This window comes from Anabrus simplex, chromosome 1, assembly GCF_040414725.1.
Source record: "Anabrus simplex isolate iqAnaSimp1 chromosome 1, ASM4041472v1, whole genome shotgun sequence".
Taxonomy (NCBI): domain Eukaryota; kingdom Metazoa; phylum Arthropoda; class Insecta; order Orthoptera; family Tettigoniidae; genus Anabrus; species Anabrus simplex.
In genome coordinates, this window is record NC_090265.1 from 1,260,981,785 (window position 1) to 1,260,995,538 (window position 13,754).

Consider the following 13,754-nt stretch of genomic DNA (forward strand, 5'->3'; position numbering starts at 1 on the left):
AGGTCAACAGATGACTCTGTGATAGCTGACAGTAGCGCAGCGAGGGCTGTGAAATCAGTCAGTTGGTGAGTGTCGTGCAAGATGGAAGTAACCCGTGTTGAGCAATGCACTTACATTAAAATAGCCGTTCTCCGAGGGAGAAATGCGATGGAATGTCACAAGTGAATTTGTGGAAGCCCTTGGGAATAATGCCCTACCATACCATACAGTAGCATGGTGGGTAGGAAAGTTTCAGCAAGGACATGTGTCAACCAGTGATGAGCAACGTTCGGGATGACCTGTCAGTGTGCAGACCGACGTGGCAAGTGCCGTCATCGAGCAGCTCCTGGATGAAGACAGATAATGGACACTACTGGAGTTAGAGAGGGCAAGTGGCATCGAGAAAAGCACCGTCCATAGGATATTGCGTAATGAGCTGCAACTGCACAAAATCGCATCGTGGTGGGTACCGCATGCTCTGATGGAAGTTCAAGGGTGGGTGCGCTATGCAATATGCTCCAACCACCTTGCATGCTGGCAGCAGGACAGCGATCAATTCTTGTCATGAATAATCGCCATCGATGAATTTTGGGCCACGGCATTCGAACCAGAATTGAAACGTCAGTCAGAGGAGTAGCAACATACTGGATCACCAAGTAGGCAGAAGGTCCGCCAGAATCCTTCCTCAGTCAAATTGATGGTGATTGTCGCGTATGACGTCAGGGGTGTCATTGTTTGCCACTTTGTTCCACATAGCAGAACAGTGACTGCACAGTACTACAGGGACTTCCTGGTGCGACAGGTAGGACGTGGCATTCGGGAGAAACGTCCAGATCTTGTGGACAGTGCAATAATCCTGCACAACAATGCAGAAACACATAAAGCAGAGTGTTAGGGTAGCTACTGCGACATTGGGGATGGGAAGAATTGGAGCACCCACTGTACTCTCCCGACATTTCGCCCTGTGACTTTGATTTCATTCGAAAGATTAAGGAACCACCATGTGGTAGGCGGTTTGCAACACGAGAGGACATTGCTAATGCTGTGCGCCAACAGGTAACCCGATTCACACATGGTGCGGCAAATGCTGAAGCAGATGATATTCGGTGCCTCCCACATCGATGGCAGCATGTGGTGTCAGTAGCAGGGGAATACTTTGAGGGTCTTTAGGCCCAGGTTTGTCATGTCAACTTTATGTGTACTGTGTTGTCATTCTTTTGCACCGGGACGGCCATATTGCCCTGTATACTACTGTAATAAATTAGTGTGTTACGATATTTCAGTGCTATTCATTGTCCACACATGTAGTTAACACCTTGTCCCCAACCTTCGTATTTTATATACAGTGTTCATTATTTCATACGAGAGCTGTTTTGACCTTTAATGAGCATCACAACACATTTGGGATACAATTGGCATTGTGAAGTCCCTGGGACTGCACAGATTTAAGACTGAATACGCTTTCCATTTTCTAAAAAACTACATTAGATCATAATTGCCTGGTCATCATTAATTATAATTTCTATAAAAAGACCTTCACAAATCTGTTACTTAAATATTTTAAAGTACAGTATTCAACATATACATGAAGTTAGAAGTATCTCATAAATATAAAAATTAATTGGTGAAATGTATTTTTAAAATCTCTGATCTCAGAATCAAATTATGATTTAAGGCTTTTAAAGTTAAATTTAAAGAATCATGTTCTCAAGAAATGCAAGAAATGTAATTCAATGGAAACCTGCAGAGCTTACAGGTTGTCTACTTTGTGAAGATCATGGCCATCTGAGTTATCCAATGTGAGGCAAAGAAATAAAGAAGAGAAGGCAAGAAACCTCATGGTGCCTATAAAACGACTAATGCTCAGCCCAAAGGTGAAGGTGAACTTTTATACCATAACATTGTTGCTTATATAGAATGTAATCCCATGACAGTGATGTAGGTGTAGAAGCAGTAGACCAAAATGTACCAGGAATATAATATGCTATCACTCTGCTGGGGACTGGAAGATCCAAGAAACCTCAATGCTTTGAATTCAACTTTAGTCAAATGCAATTTTTTCCTGTAATATTTGACTTCAGTCCTTAACTTATTCAAGAAAATACTTCCTAGTTTGCTATGTTAATATACTTCACTCCCTGAACCAGATAAACAGTATTCTGGCAGCACAGTGTTGCCAGATTGTTTTCTGGAGGAGTCTGATTGGCTATTAAACCTGTGCATTTCCTCTTCTGCAGGCCTAATACTGTTGTGTAGTGGAACAATCCCTTTCTGTCTTTACGTGGGACTATGCGTATGAAAATACTGAGTGTATTATCTAAAATAATTGTAGTGTCCTTTGTATTTATTTCTGTATGCCTTGCACCCTTCATAACAAACCAACTCTAGGGTGTTGATTCATATTAGCTATTTGTCATTCAACTACCGTACCTGTGTAGCTTTTAGAATGTACTGGGTGAGCCAGGGTCACTAGTCATTAGAGCTAACGCAGAGCAAATAAACTAGGGGTAGCAAGCCAAACTTATGAATTCAGAAAGCACTGCTCAGCCAAGTAATGCTTAGCTCAATAATTAGCAATAATGGTACAATCTCTGCTACAGCTTAAATAGATGCATATGAGTCTCTAGTAGAGTGATTTTCAATGTGAGCCCCGCTTGTGATTTCTATTACAGTAATTGTCATTTCTATACCAGGCATGTTAAGGCATGTTAAATGCACATAAGAGTCATGCTTTGAACTCAAAAGCAAGGATGATAATAATGTGTTATTGATGGCATAAAAGCATGTTACAGAGTTGCTAATATGTAACTAAGGAATGTTTACATAAGGCATAAAGGAGAAGTTGGTAATGCAAATATAAAATTAGCTCATTATAAAGTATTATAGGACAAATAAGCTAGGGTACATAATGATTATGATTTTAGTACATTTAATATTCTAGCATTTTTCATAAGGTGAGAGTGTGAACAGTAAAATATGAAAGACACATTAACAACAAACAACAGAGGTTGAATATGGATGCAAGACTGGTGAATTATTAGGACCATAACATTGTTGCTCATATAAGAATATAATCCCATGACAGTGATGAACATGTAGAATCAGTGGACTGAAAAGAACTAGGAATATATGTTACCACTTTTGGTGACTGGAAGATCAAAAAAAAAACTTGATGCTTTGAAAACTTTGCTTCTATACCTACTGTGTCCCAGTTTTGTAGCCAAATGTCCTTCCTGAAGCCAACCCTATGTGGAGAGATAAATTATTGTGTGTTTCTGTGGTGGTTGGCAGTGAGGTGTATTGTGCAGGTATGAACAGCTTTATTAAGGTGGAAGCCATATTTTTCAGTGTTGATTTAGTTAATATAACACTTAGATTTTTCAGTCTGTTGAACACAAGATATTAATTTATAAAAACACTACACTAGTATATAGTGGAGATGGCACTACACTAGAATATAGTTTAATAATAATTAAATTTTCAGGTATGTACTTGTATTTTCATAAATCTTTATATTGTGGATTTCCCAATCAATCAATCAATCAATCAATCAATCAATCAATCAATCAATCAATCAATCAATCAATCAATCTACCTATCTATCTATCTGCATTCAGGGCTGGCACCCAGATGACAGATTCTCAGTTTACCTAGTCTTCGAAAGAAGTTGGATATTTATCAAATTATTAAATTATTCCAATCCCTAATTCCATTTCCTATTAACAAATATTTGCTCTAATTCATCCTTTTGAATTCCAATTTTATCTCCATATTATGATTTTTTAATACTTTTAAAAAGTCCATACAGGTTTATTCATCTACCAATGTCATTCCTCACCAGCTTGGAACATATTGCTTAATTGAGTAGCTTATCTCCTTACTTCAAGTCTTCCCAGCCCAAAGTCTGCAACATTTTCAGAACACTAGTCTTTTGTCAGAAATCACCCTGAAAGCATCCTGTCTGCATTCAGCAAACTGAAAGAATGTTGGAACAAACACCCAGTTCCTAAGTCATAGGAATTAACTAGCTAAAATCTCCAATCCATCCAAGAATGGAATCTGGGATTCTCCAAACCGAAGGCTTCAATGCTGACCATTCAGCCAAGGAGCAGGACCCCATATGTATTATCCGCACACTTTATCTTGGTGCATTTGTGTACGGCTGTGAGGAGAGAGCTGTCCCGGTATCGATAGTGCTGCCTGGTGCTGCCAACTAAATGAAAATGAAATCTGAATTGAATCGAGAATATGATCGATCGATATGAAATTTCTAAACCGTTATCATCTTAAGCCAACAACTATGTCACATACACATTATATAACATTATAAAACATTTCTCGATGCGAATCTTGTTCCTAGCATGAATTCTATACTTTGGCTTTGTTGTGTAAACAACAACAGTACTAGTATGTAAAGTGTACGCCAGATGTCGCACAACGATGCTTAAGCGATTCATAGTTTGTGTTTCAAAGGTTGCCAGTACGAATCTCGAAGATCGCCGAGGTCGACCGATTCAGCACTAGGGCGTAAATGCACCAAGATAAAGTGTGCGGATAATACAGTATACACTGCCTTCATTCAACCTATGGATAATTGAAGCACTGAAAAGACTTCATAAGGAGCAAGTTCTGGAGTGCTGACTACTAGCAGACGGCCAAGAGAGCGTTGTTGCTATTTCTAAAAAAGCTAAAGCTTAAAAATCGTGTGTTGCATGTTAGCTGAATCCTGCCTTAAGAATGGCAGGAGGTATTGTTAAGATGGTATACGCAGCTCACTTCCCTGGGGGTGCACATGAAAAGAGCTGCACTACCTCAAGGAGTGCACGATTTTACTTAGGTGAATCATGGAAATTTATGATGAAAAATCATTTTTAAATGCATGGAATAAACTCTGGTCAACAGAAGAAACCAAAAGAAATGGCTTCAAAGAGCAGCAGAGTAATGAATTTACAGACTTGTTTCAGTTAAAATTACAATATGAAAACGTTGATAAAGAACATGCAAATGAGTAGCTACAAAGTGATGCTGATCCGGTTTCCCAACATTATGTGAAGATGAAATTATAAAATGTGTCCAGGAAACATTGTAGATGCTATGGATAATGAAAGAGACAAAGATGGAGTTGATGGTAACAGTAACCAGGGGCCAATGCATGCAGAAGGGTTTGTTGCCTTGGAAATGGCAGTGATTTGATCTACAAGACAACCCAAATGCTGCTCTATTAACATTCTTCTGCTGAAGGGAATGTGAGATTTTGTCACTAACAAAAAGGAAGTCTATGTTCAAAGAATAAAAAATTAATTATTACTTCATACAATAAGGTACTGTGTCACTTCCATTAAGACGTATTGTATTTTGTGTGGAAGGTTCTGCATTGTAATAGTAACATTACCTTTCAGAAACTTTTAAATTTTTGCATTCTATGGCTTCTAGGGTTGGTTATCAGAACTGTAGCTCACCCCAGTTACTTAGGATCAATATTTCACTGTAATTTCAGTTTAAGAGGACCTCATTCTTCAGTAGGGCTTCATATTCGGTACTCTCACCAAGGATTCATTATAATTATATTGAAATGTGATTAGTTGGATGAAATACAATACAGTACAGAATTTTTAAATGACCAGGTATACCTGTGGATCTTTTCTACCTCCCTTTACCCTTCATACTTATTCATTTTTCAGACCCACACCCAAAGTAAAGTTTGAATTATGGCTACCACTGCTTACCTAAACATCATCTGTAATGACTCCAATATAAATGTCATGTGTCTTTCCTACACTTTCCCAAAAATGATTATGAACAACAATAAGAGAAGCTTCTTACAATATAGAATGCATGTAAGTATCCACAGTTATTGCAATTCTGCATGTTTCTATCAAAATTATGACAGAACTACAGTTTCTTTCATAAAACCACACATTCAAAAATTGGTATAGGGCTACAATTAAAGTTAACTTCAACAAATGCAACCAAATCTTAATACAAAATAGTTTAGACTTCAAACAAACCCATACTTCCATTCATAACCTACGGTATCTAATATCACCACTTTGTCAATTATTAAAAAATTTAAAACAATGATAATCTTACTCAGAATTCTATATTTAGGAAGTGACTAATAACGAACTATATATTCAATATATTCACGAACTTGGTGGTATTACTGATGTTATTTAATGTTCCTTTAATTGTTACAGATTTTTAAGAGACACCAGGATATAAGAATTTGGTCCTACAGTAGTTCTCAGAAGATCAAACCCAAAGTCAGGGACAACATTTTTGAAACTTTTCTTGTCATTGTTACTTTGGATGCCTTATTATGTTATAAATCATATTCCAAAGTTTAAATTACCAGAATGAATCATATTCTGAAGTTTTATGCCCCTTTTCATTCATGTAATGTGTTAGCTTTGTAGGTTGTAACTCTTGACATTCATCTCTCACAGTTTGGAACATACCTCAATTGAAAGGGAAAATTTTGTTCTTTCTGTTGGCTGTACTGTCATCAAAATTTGCAGAAGCCAAACAAATGTTTTAACAACCTAATTTGGATGAGAATTCTAATCAATAAGTGGTATGTATTTTTGTGTGCCTTGACTTTAAGCTCATTTTTTTTCAGGTTTTGACTTTCAGAAGTTCAGTACACTCAGCTCAGAAAGTACTGGAGATTTCACCTTCAACTGATAGGAGTATAATAAAGGTAGGTTGTAACTTAACATTCATACCTCAGAGTTTTGGAACTTAGCTCAAATGAAAGAAAAAAGTTTCATTCTTTCTGTTGGCTGTACTGTCATAAAAATTTGCATTCACAAAGTATTCTTGTATTCTAAGAGAAAATATTATAGCAAGACCGGCTCCAATAATCAGACCGTAACGTTAAAAAACATGGCAGTCAAAGTACTCAGACTGCTTGTATTGGCCAGCATGAAAATATCACGTACATATTATACCAATGGTGATAACTTAACATGTTAAATGTAACATCATAAGGAAAATCACTGCTGCACATATTTTAAATTTTTTAAAATAATATATTAATGTGAAAAATTCTTCAATTTATTCACTCTCATGAGAACTAAGAACATAACGTGTTGCCTTTCTTTCGAAGTTTTGGATAATTTCTAATGTTCAGCACTTAATGAAAGGAAAGTGTCCATGAAATAATGATGCTAACCTAATGATGGTAAACTTAGTAATGAAATATTCAGACACTGTAGATATAATAGGTCTCTAACCATGAAAAATCTCTATTGACTCTAACTTTAAACCTACATAAACGAGCTTCAGTGTGATGTAGTCTGCTTGATAACAGTTAATCACAGCATGAATCAGAAGATCAAAATGGTGTGTACACACCACTCTTTTATTATCGACTACAAAATAGTCACGATGTACTGTATATTAATCCACTACCCTCTTAATGTTTTATTCCTTAGAAAACTTAAGAGGGATTGCCGTAGTTCGACTTAAACCCAGTTCACAGCACTTCTCACATTATTGCACATAATTACAATCCTAAGTGTCCACTGGCTCGTATAAATACACTCACACATTTATATTCTGCAAAGAAACTGATATTTATTGTCAACTTTCACAAAATTACACAGCTGCATATGAAAACAGCAAACTCACATTTCCAATATGCCCGGCTATCGATTTGCCATCTTGGAATGATTGAGAGTAACATTAAGGTCTGAGGATTGACGTCAGTCTTGATTATAAAATGGATATCTGCTTTAGTACTTCTGACTGTAAGCTTTGTTCACCACATAGGAGTGAGTAAGAGGAGGAAGCCAGCAACCTTGCACGCTATTTCTATTTCACTGGCAATAATTCAAACAATGATTTTCCATTTGAAAACTATTATGGTACTGTGTAGAACCCCTTCTAGACCTGCAAAGTTCAGAGAATCATCATACCATTCTGTAATAGACAGAAGACCTCAGCAAATTTGTTGTGCCATTTTTTTCAATAAATATCCACAGCTCCTGGGCAGAAGTTGCCAACCGCAGTACTCATGTGACATCATATCTACATACTTCCAAAATGGAATGTCTTAGCCATCTGGCGTCTAGTGTTATGACCTGTTCAAACTTTGATAATTTGTATCTCCTTGTCATAGTATGGTGGTGTGACTTAGCAATTAAATTCTCATCCCATGACTTTCTGTGAACGAGTGTATTCCAGCCTTTGAATATGAAAGCAGATAATATCTTTACCTTAAATAATAAGTCCTCCATCTGTCTCTACTGTCTTAACATTAAACAAACTGTAAGCAAATATTGTAGATCACTGTAAATGCAAAACTAACTTACCTGCTTCACATCTTCGGCCTGTGAAACCATATACACACGCACAACGATCTGGTCCAATACAGCGTCCACCATTCAGGCAAGGTTCTCGGCATACCGCTAGCAGCAAACAGGCATTGAACTATAGTTGACAACACAGTCAATTGACAACCCAACTAGTATGGATTAATCATTAATAATTCACTTAAAATATGGCAAAATTTTTGAATAAATTTCCTAATTTGTCAGAAATATTATAGCAATATAGTGGCATATGCTTTAGAATATCCATACAAAAAATTTAATTTATCAATGAGTTATTTAATGTATTTACTTATTGTTCAGGGGTGCTATACAGGGATATTGTTTCCACATTTTATATTTGTTAAAAATCATTGAACACATCTGCCTGACATTTCCTGATTTAAATATGAATATGATATCAGCAAGTATCCCTTTTTTATAATTATGAATAATTCCTGTCAGATGAAAATGGATAGGATTATCAAGCACTAATAGTTGATAACTGCAGTATCCATGTGATATTATAGACTAAGGATTGTTGAATATCAGAACAACTTCCTAAATGGAATATCTTAACCATCTAGCATCTAGTTTTATGACCCATTCAAAATGTGATAATTTGCAACTGATATTTTGCATCTGGTAAATGAATCAAGAGTAGGAGCTAGTATTACTGTATCATGTGTAAGAAATACAAAAAAACTATGAAAAAGGAAATGTGGACACATGATAAGGAATTTGTATTATCAATTGTCAATTTCTTTCACAAATTTACAAGAAATATTGATCCTCTTTGTTCTTCTCTTCTTTTACAATTTGTTTTATGTCGCACAACATAAGTCTTTTGGTAACGATGGGAGAGGAAAGAACTACGAGTGGGAAGGAAGTAACCGTGGCCTTAGGTAAGGTACAGCTCCAGCATTTGCATGGTGTGAAAATGGGGAAATCACAGGAAACCACACTCAGGACTGTCAACAGTGGGGTTCGAACCTACTATCTCCCGAATGCAAGCTCATAGCTGTGCGACCCTAACCGCATGGCCAACTTGCTAGGTGATCCTCTCTGTTACTATAAATCCAAGTTTAGAAGCTGAGAGAAGCTAGACATGTGTGAAATGTCCCTATTTTCTATGGCTCGTCGCCATAAGACCTATCTGTGTCGGTGCGATGTAAAGCAAATAGAAAAAGTAAACTATGGTCAATGCTAATTATTTTTTCTCAAAGAACATGAAAATGAAAATCCACAGCCTGTTTCCAGTCATCTGACCGGGCCAGGAATGCAATGAATGAATGAAGCCCCATCTAGCAGCGAGGATAGGAATTGTGCCAGCTGCCGAAGCCTGTCGCACTCCTCTGGGGCAATGATTAATGGATGACAGCTGAGATGAAATGGTATTGGAGAGTGTTGCTGGAATGAAATACGACAGGGAAAACCGGAGTGCCCGGAGAAAATTCTGTCCCGCCTCTGCTTTGTCCAGCACAAATCTCGCATGGAGTGACTGGGATTTGAACCACAGAACCCAGCAGTGAGAGGCTGACGCACTGCCTCCTGAGCCACAGAGTCTCTCTCAAAGGACATAATGGTATTAAAAAAGTAATTATGATAAGTGGAAAGTGGTATGGAAAATTTAAACAACCTAACGGATGAGTTTAAAGCAATTGCTGAGGAGTGTGAAAACAGGTATGTACCTGTAAGGAATGGTGAGGACCCACTGTATTAAAACAAAGACACAGAGAGATTAAGAAGGAGCTGCAGGCTGGACAGAAGTAGAGTTTAGGAATGGTTGTGAAAGTAAGAAGAGATTGAAGGAACTTACTAGGAAATTGAATGAAGAAAAACAAAAAGAATGTCAGCAAAGGATAACATGATCCAAACATACCGTAATTGACAGTGATATGAATTTTAAGGCAGAAACAGGTGCCAGAAAGGACATTCCATGGATCATTAATGAACAAGGGGGCTGTACAAGTGAGGACATCCACAGAAGGCAGAAGTATTTAGTCAACATTATGTTAAGATTGTAAGGGTCATGTCATGACGATGATGCTTGTTGTTTAAAGGGCCCTAACATCTAGGTCATCGGTCCCCTGGACATAAAGGTAATGCCCAAGGTTGTAATTCAAGAGAAGAAATTGGGGCAAATATTCATTAATAGGAAGAGGTGGTGAAGTACTGAAATTTACCTATGATATTAAAGACATTTACAAAAAATACCAAAGTTAAAAGCTAGAAAAGCAGCTGAGTTGATAAAATTTCTGGTGAAACATTTAAGGCAATGGGTTGAGATACAGTGCTATACCTGGAAGACTTATGTGATTACTGTTTGCATGTAGGAACTATTCCAAATGAATGAAGAATTGCTATAGCAGTCCCTGTGTACAAAGGAATGGATGATAAACATATCAGATAATTACAGGCCAGTCACCTTAACATGCATTGCTTGTAAGCTCTGGAAAAGCACTCTTTCTAATTATATTGAGACACATTTGCAAAATTACTAACTGGTTTGATAGAAAGCAGTTCGGGCTTAAGAAAAGTTAGTAAGACTCAACTTGTACGATTCCTGCAAGATATAGCAGATATTTTACGTTCAGGAGATCAAATGGATTGTATCATCATTGACCTATCCAAAGCTTTTGATAGGGTAGATCATGGGAAACTACTGACAAAAATGAGGGCTGTTCGACTAGACAAAAGAGTGGTTGAATGGGTGGCTACATTTCCAGAAAATAGAAGTCACAGAATTAGTGTAGGTGAAGCATTACCAGATCATGTAATAAGTAAAAGGGGGGTCCCGTAAGCAGTATTATTGGACATTTTTCTCATGTACAGTATAAAAATGATGTGACTAAAGAGCTAGAACCACAGATAAAGCTTTTTGCAGATTATGCTATACTCTATGGAGTATGGTGCCAGTAGTAAATAAGTGACAAGTTTGTGAGCAACTGCAAAAAGACCTCGGCAATGTTGTGAGATGGACAGTAGACAACGATGCAATGCAATGCGATATGATATATGAAAAGTCAGGTTATAAGTTTTACCAAGAGGGAAGTCCTCTGAGCTTTAACTACCAAGCTCGATAGCTGCAGTCGCTTAAGTGCGGCCAGTATCCAGTATTCGGGAGATAGTAAGTTCAAACCCCACTGTCGGCAGCCCTGAATATGGTTTTCCGTGGTTTCCATTTTCACACCAGGCTGTACCTTAATTAAGGCCACGGCCGCTTCCTTCCCACTCCTAGCCCTTTCAGTCCTATCATCGCCATAAGACCTATCTGTGTTAGTGCGACGTAAAGCCAGTAGCAAAAAAGCTTTAATTATTGTGTTGATGGGGTAAAAGCACCTCACAGGTGTCATCAAAAGGACCTAGATGTTAACATGAGGAAAGATCTTCATCGGGGGGTAATCACATTAACGAGGTTGTAATTAAAGATTGCAGAACTCATGATATGGTTATGAGGGTATTTAGTGGTTGTAGCAAGGATGTAAAGGAGAGGGTGTATAAGTCTCTGGTAAGACCCCAATTAGAGTATAGTTCCAGTGTATGAGACCCACACCAGGATTACTTGATATGTGAACTGAAAGAGATCCAAAGGAAAGCAGTATGATTTGATCTGAGTGATTTCTGACAAAAGAGTAGTGTTACAAAAATATTGAAAACTTTAGGTGGGAAAGCTTGGGAGTAAGGAAACGAGTCTTCTTTACTAAGTGGTATGTCTGAGCTGTGAGGGTAGAGACGGTGTGAAATGATGTTAGTAAGCAAATAAGCCTTGAGTGGAATTTTTAAAGGTAGGAAAGATCTTAAAATGCAGATAAAGTTGGAATTCAAGAGGAAAAATTGTTGGGGCAAATATTCATTTATAAGATGAGGAATTAAGGATTGAAGTACGGTAATTTATCAAGGGAAATGTTTGATAAATTTCCAAGTTCTTTGAAATAGTTTAAGACTAGGTAAACAGTTGATAGTGAATCTGCCATTTGGGCAACAGCCCTAAATGCAGATCACTGACGACTGATTAAAGGAAAAGAGTTAATTGGCAGCAAATAATTCACAATTTTGGGCTATATAGAACTGTTTGTCAAATTCAAACAAGGAAGTAAATAGAACAAATTATTACTTCAAGCAAATTGCTTGTCAAATTGAAACAAGAATGAATCATTACTTCAAGCAAAGTTATTATCATCCATTCAGAACAGAAGAGGAAATTTTAATGAATTCTCATTCTGATATAAATTTTTTTCCTCCTTTATAACCAAGTGATACTTTACTTTGCAGTAGAACAGAAAATTAAGATTTGAATCCTAGCATTTATATTATCTAATCTTGGTATGATTTTTCCCCAGAATTCATCCATGCTCATACTCATTCCAGGCAAATGCCAGTAAAGTCCTCTCATTTCAAGACCCAGAGTACCTTTCGCAGTAATAGGTCTAACAAATACAGTTATACCCATTATAGAGACTGCACAAGAATTCAGTCTGTTAGACAATTCCTATATACTCAAGAACAAGAGACTAATGACTAAAGATGTGCTGATCTTTACAGTCCTAAATACATAGTCACTTGTTCAAAAATGACATCAAATACATTATTCCTTAAGTTTTAAGTTCTCATACAATCCAGTGTTTTTTACAGTTAAACCACTGTCAAGGTCATCAGAGAGAGAGAGAGAGAGAGAGAGAGAGAGAGAGAGAGAGAGAGAGAGTAGAGAGAGAGAGAGAGAGAGAGAGAGAGAGAGAGAGAGAGAGAGAGAGAGAGGAGAGAGGAGAGAGAGAGAGAGAGAGAGAGAGAGAGAGAGAGAGAGAGAGAGAGAGAGAGAGAAGAGAGAGAGAGAGAGAGAGAGAGAGAGAGAGAGAGAGAGAGAGAGAGAGAGAGAGAGAGAGAGAGAGAGAGAGAGAGAGAGAGAGAGAGAGAGAGAGAGAGAGAGAGAGAGAGAGAGAGAGAGAGAGAGAGAGAGAGAGAGAGAGAGAGAGAGAGAGAGAGAGAGAGAGAGAGAGAGAGAGAGAGAGAGAGAGAGAGAGAGAGAGAGATGAGTCGAGAGAGAGAGTGTGTGTGAGTGTGTGCTGTGTGTGTGTGTGTGTGGGTGTGTGTGTGTGTGTGTGTTGTGTGTGTCGTGTGTGTGTTGTGGGTGTGTGTGTGTGGTCCCTGGAAGAATGTATAATATGGATTTTTAAATTCTGGAAATAAATTTATATTACAAGTTGTTTTACATCACACCGACACAGATAGTCTTATGGTGATGATCAGGACAGGAAAGGGCTAGGGCTTGGGAAGGAAGTGGCCCTAGCCTTCAATTTAAAGGTACCGCCTCAGCATTTGCCTGGTGTGAAAATGGGAAACCACAGGAAAACCATCTTCAGGGCTGCCAATGGTGGGGATCAAACCCACTATCTCCTGAATACTGGATACTGGCTGCACTTAACCGACTGCAGCTGTCAAGCTTATAATAAATTTATAAAGAAG

At 37.7% G+C, this 13,754-nt stretch overlaps 1 protein-coding gene across 1 annotated transcript in view; it reads right to left on the reverse strand.

Annotated features, from left to right (window-relative positions):
* The window catches only part of LOC136858261 (fibrillin-2), a 529,944-nt gene that overhangs the window by 280,255 nt on the left and 235,935 nt on the right, over positions 1 to 13,754 (reverse strand). The window contains exon 5 of the mRNA XM_067137663.2: positions 8,295 to 8,390. Within this exon, the coding sequence (XP_066993764.2) occupies positions 8,295 to 8,390 (96 nt within the window). The remainder of the gene's footprint in view (positions 1 to 8,294; positions 8,391 to 13,754) is intronic.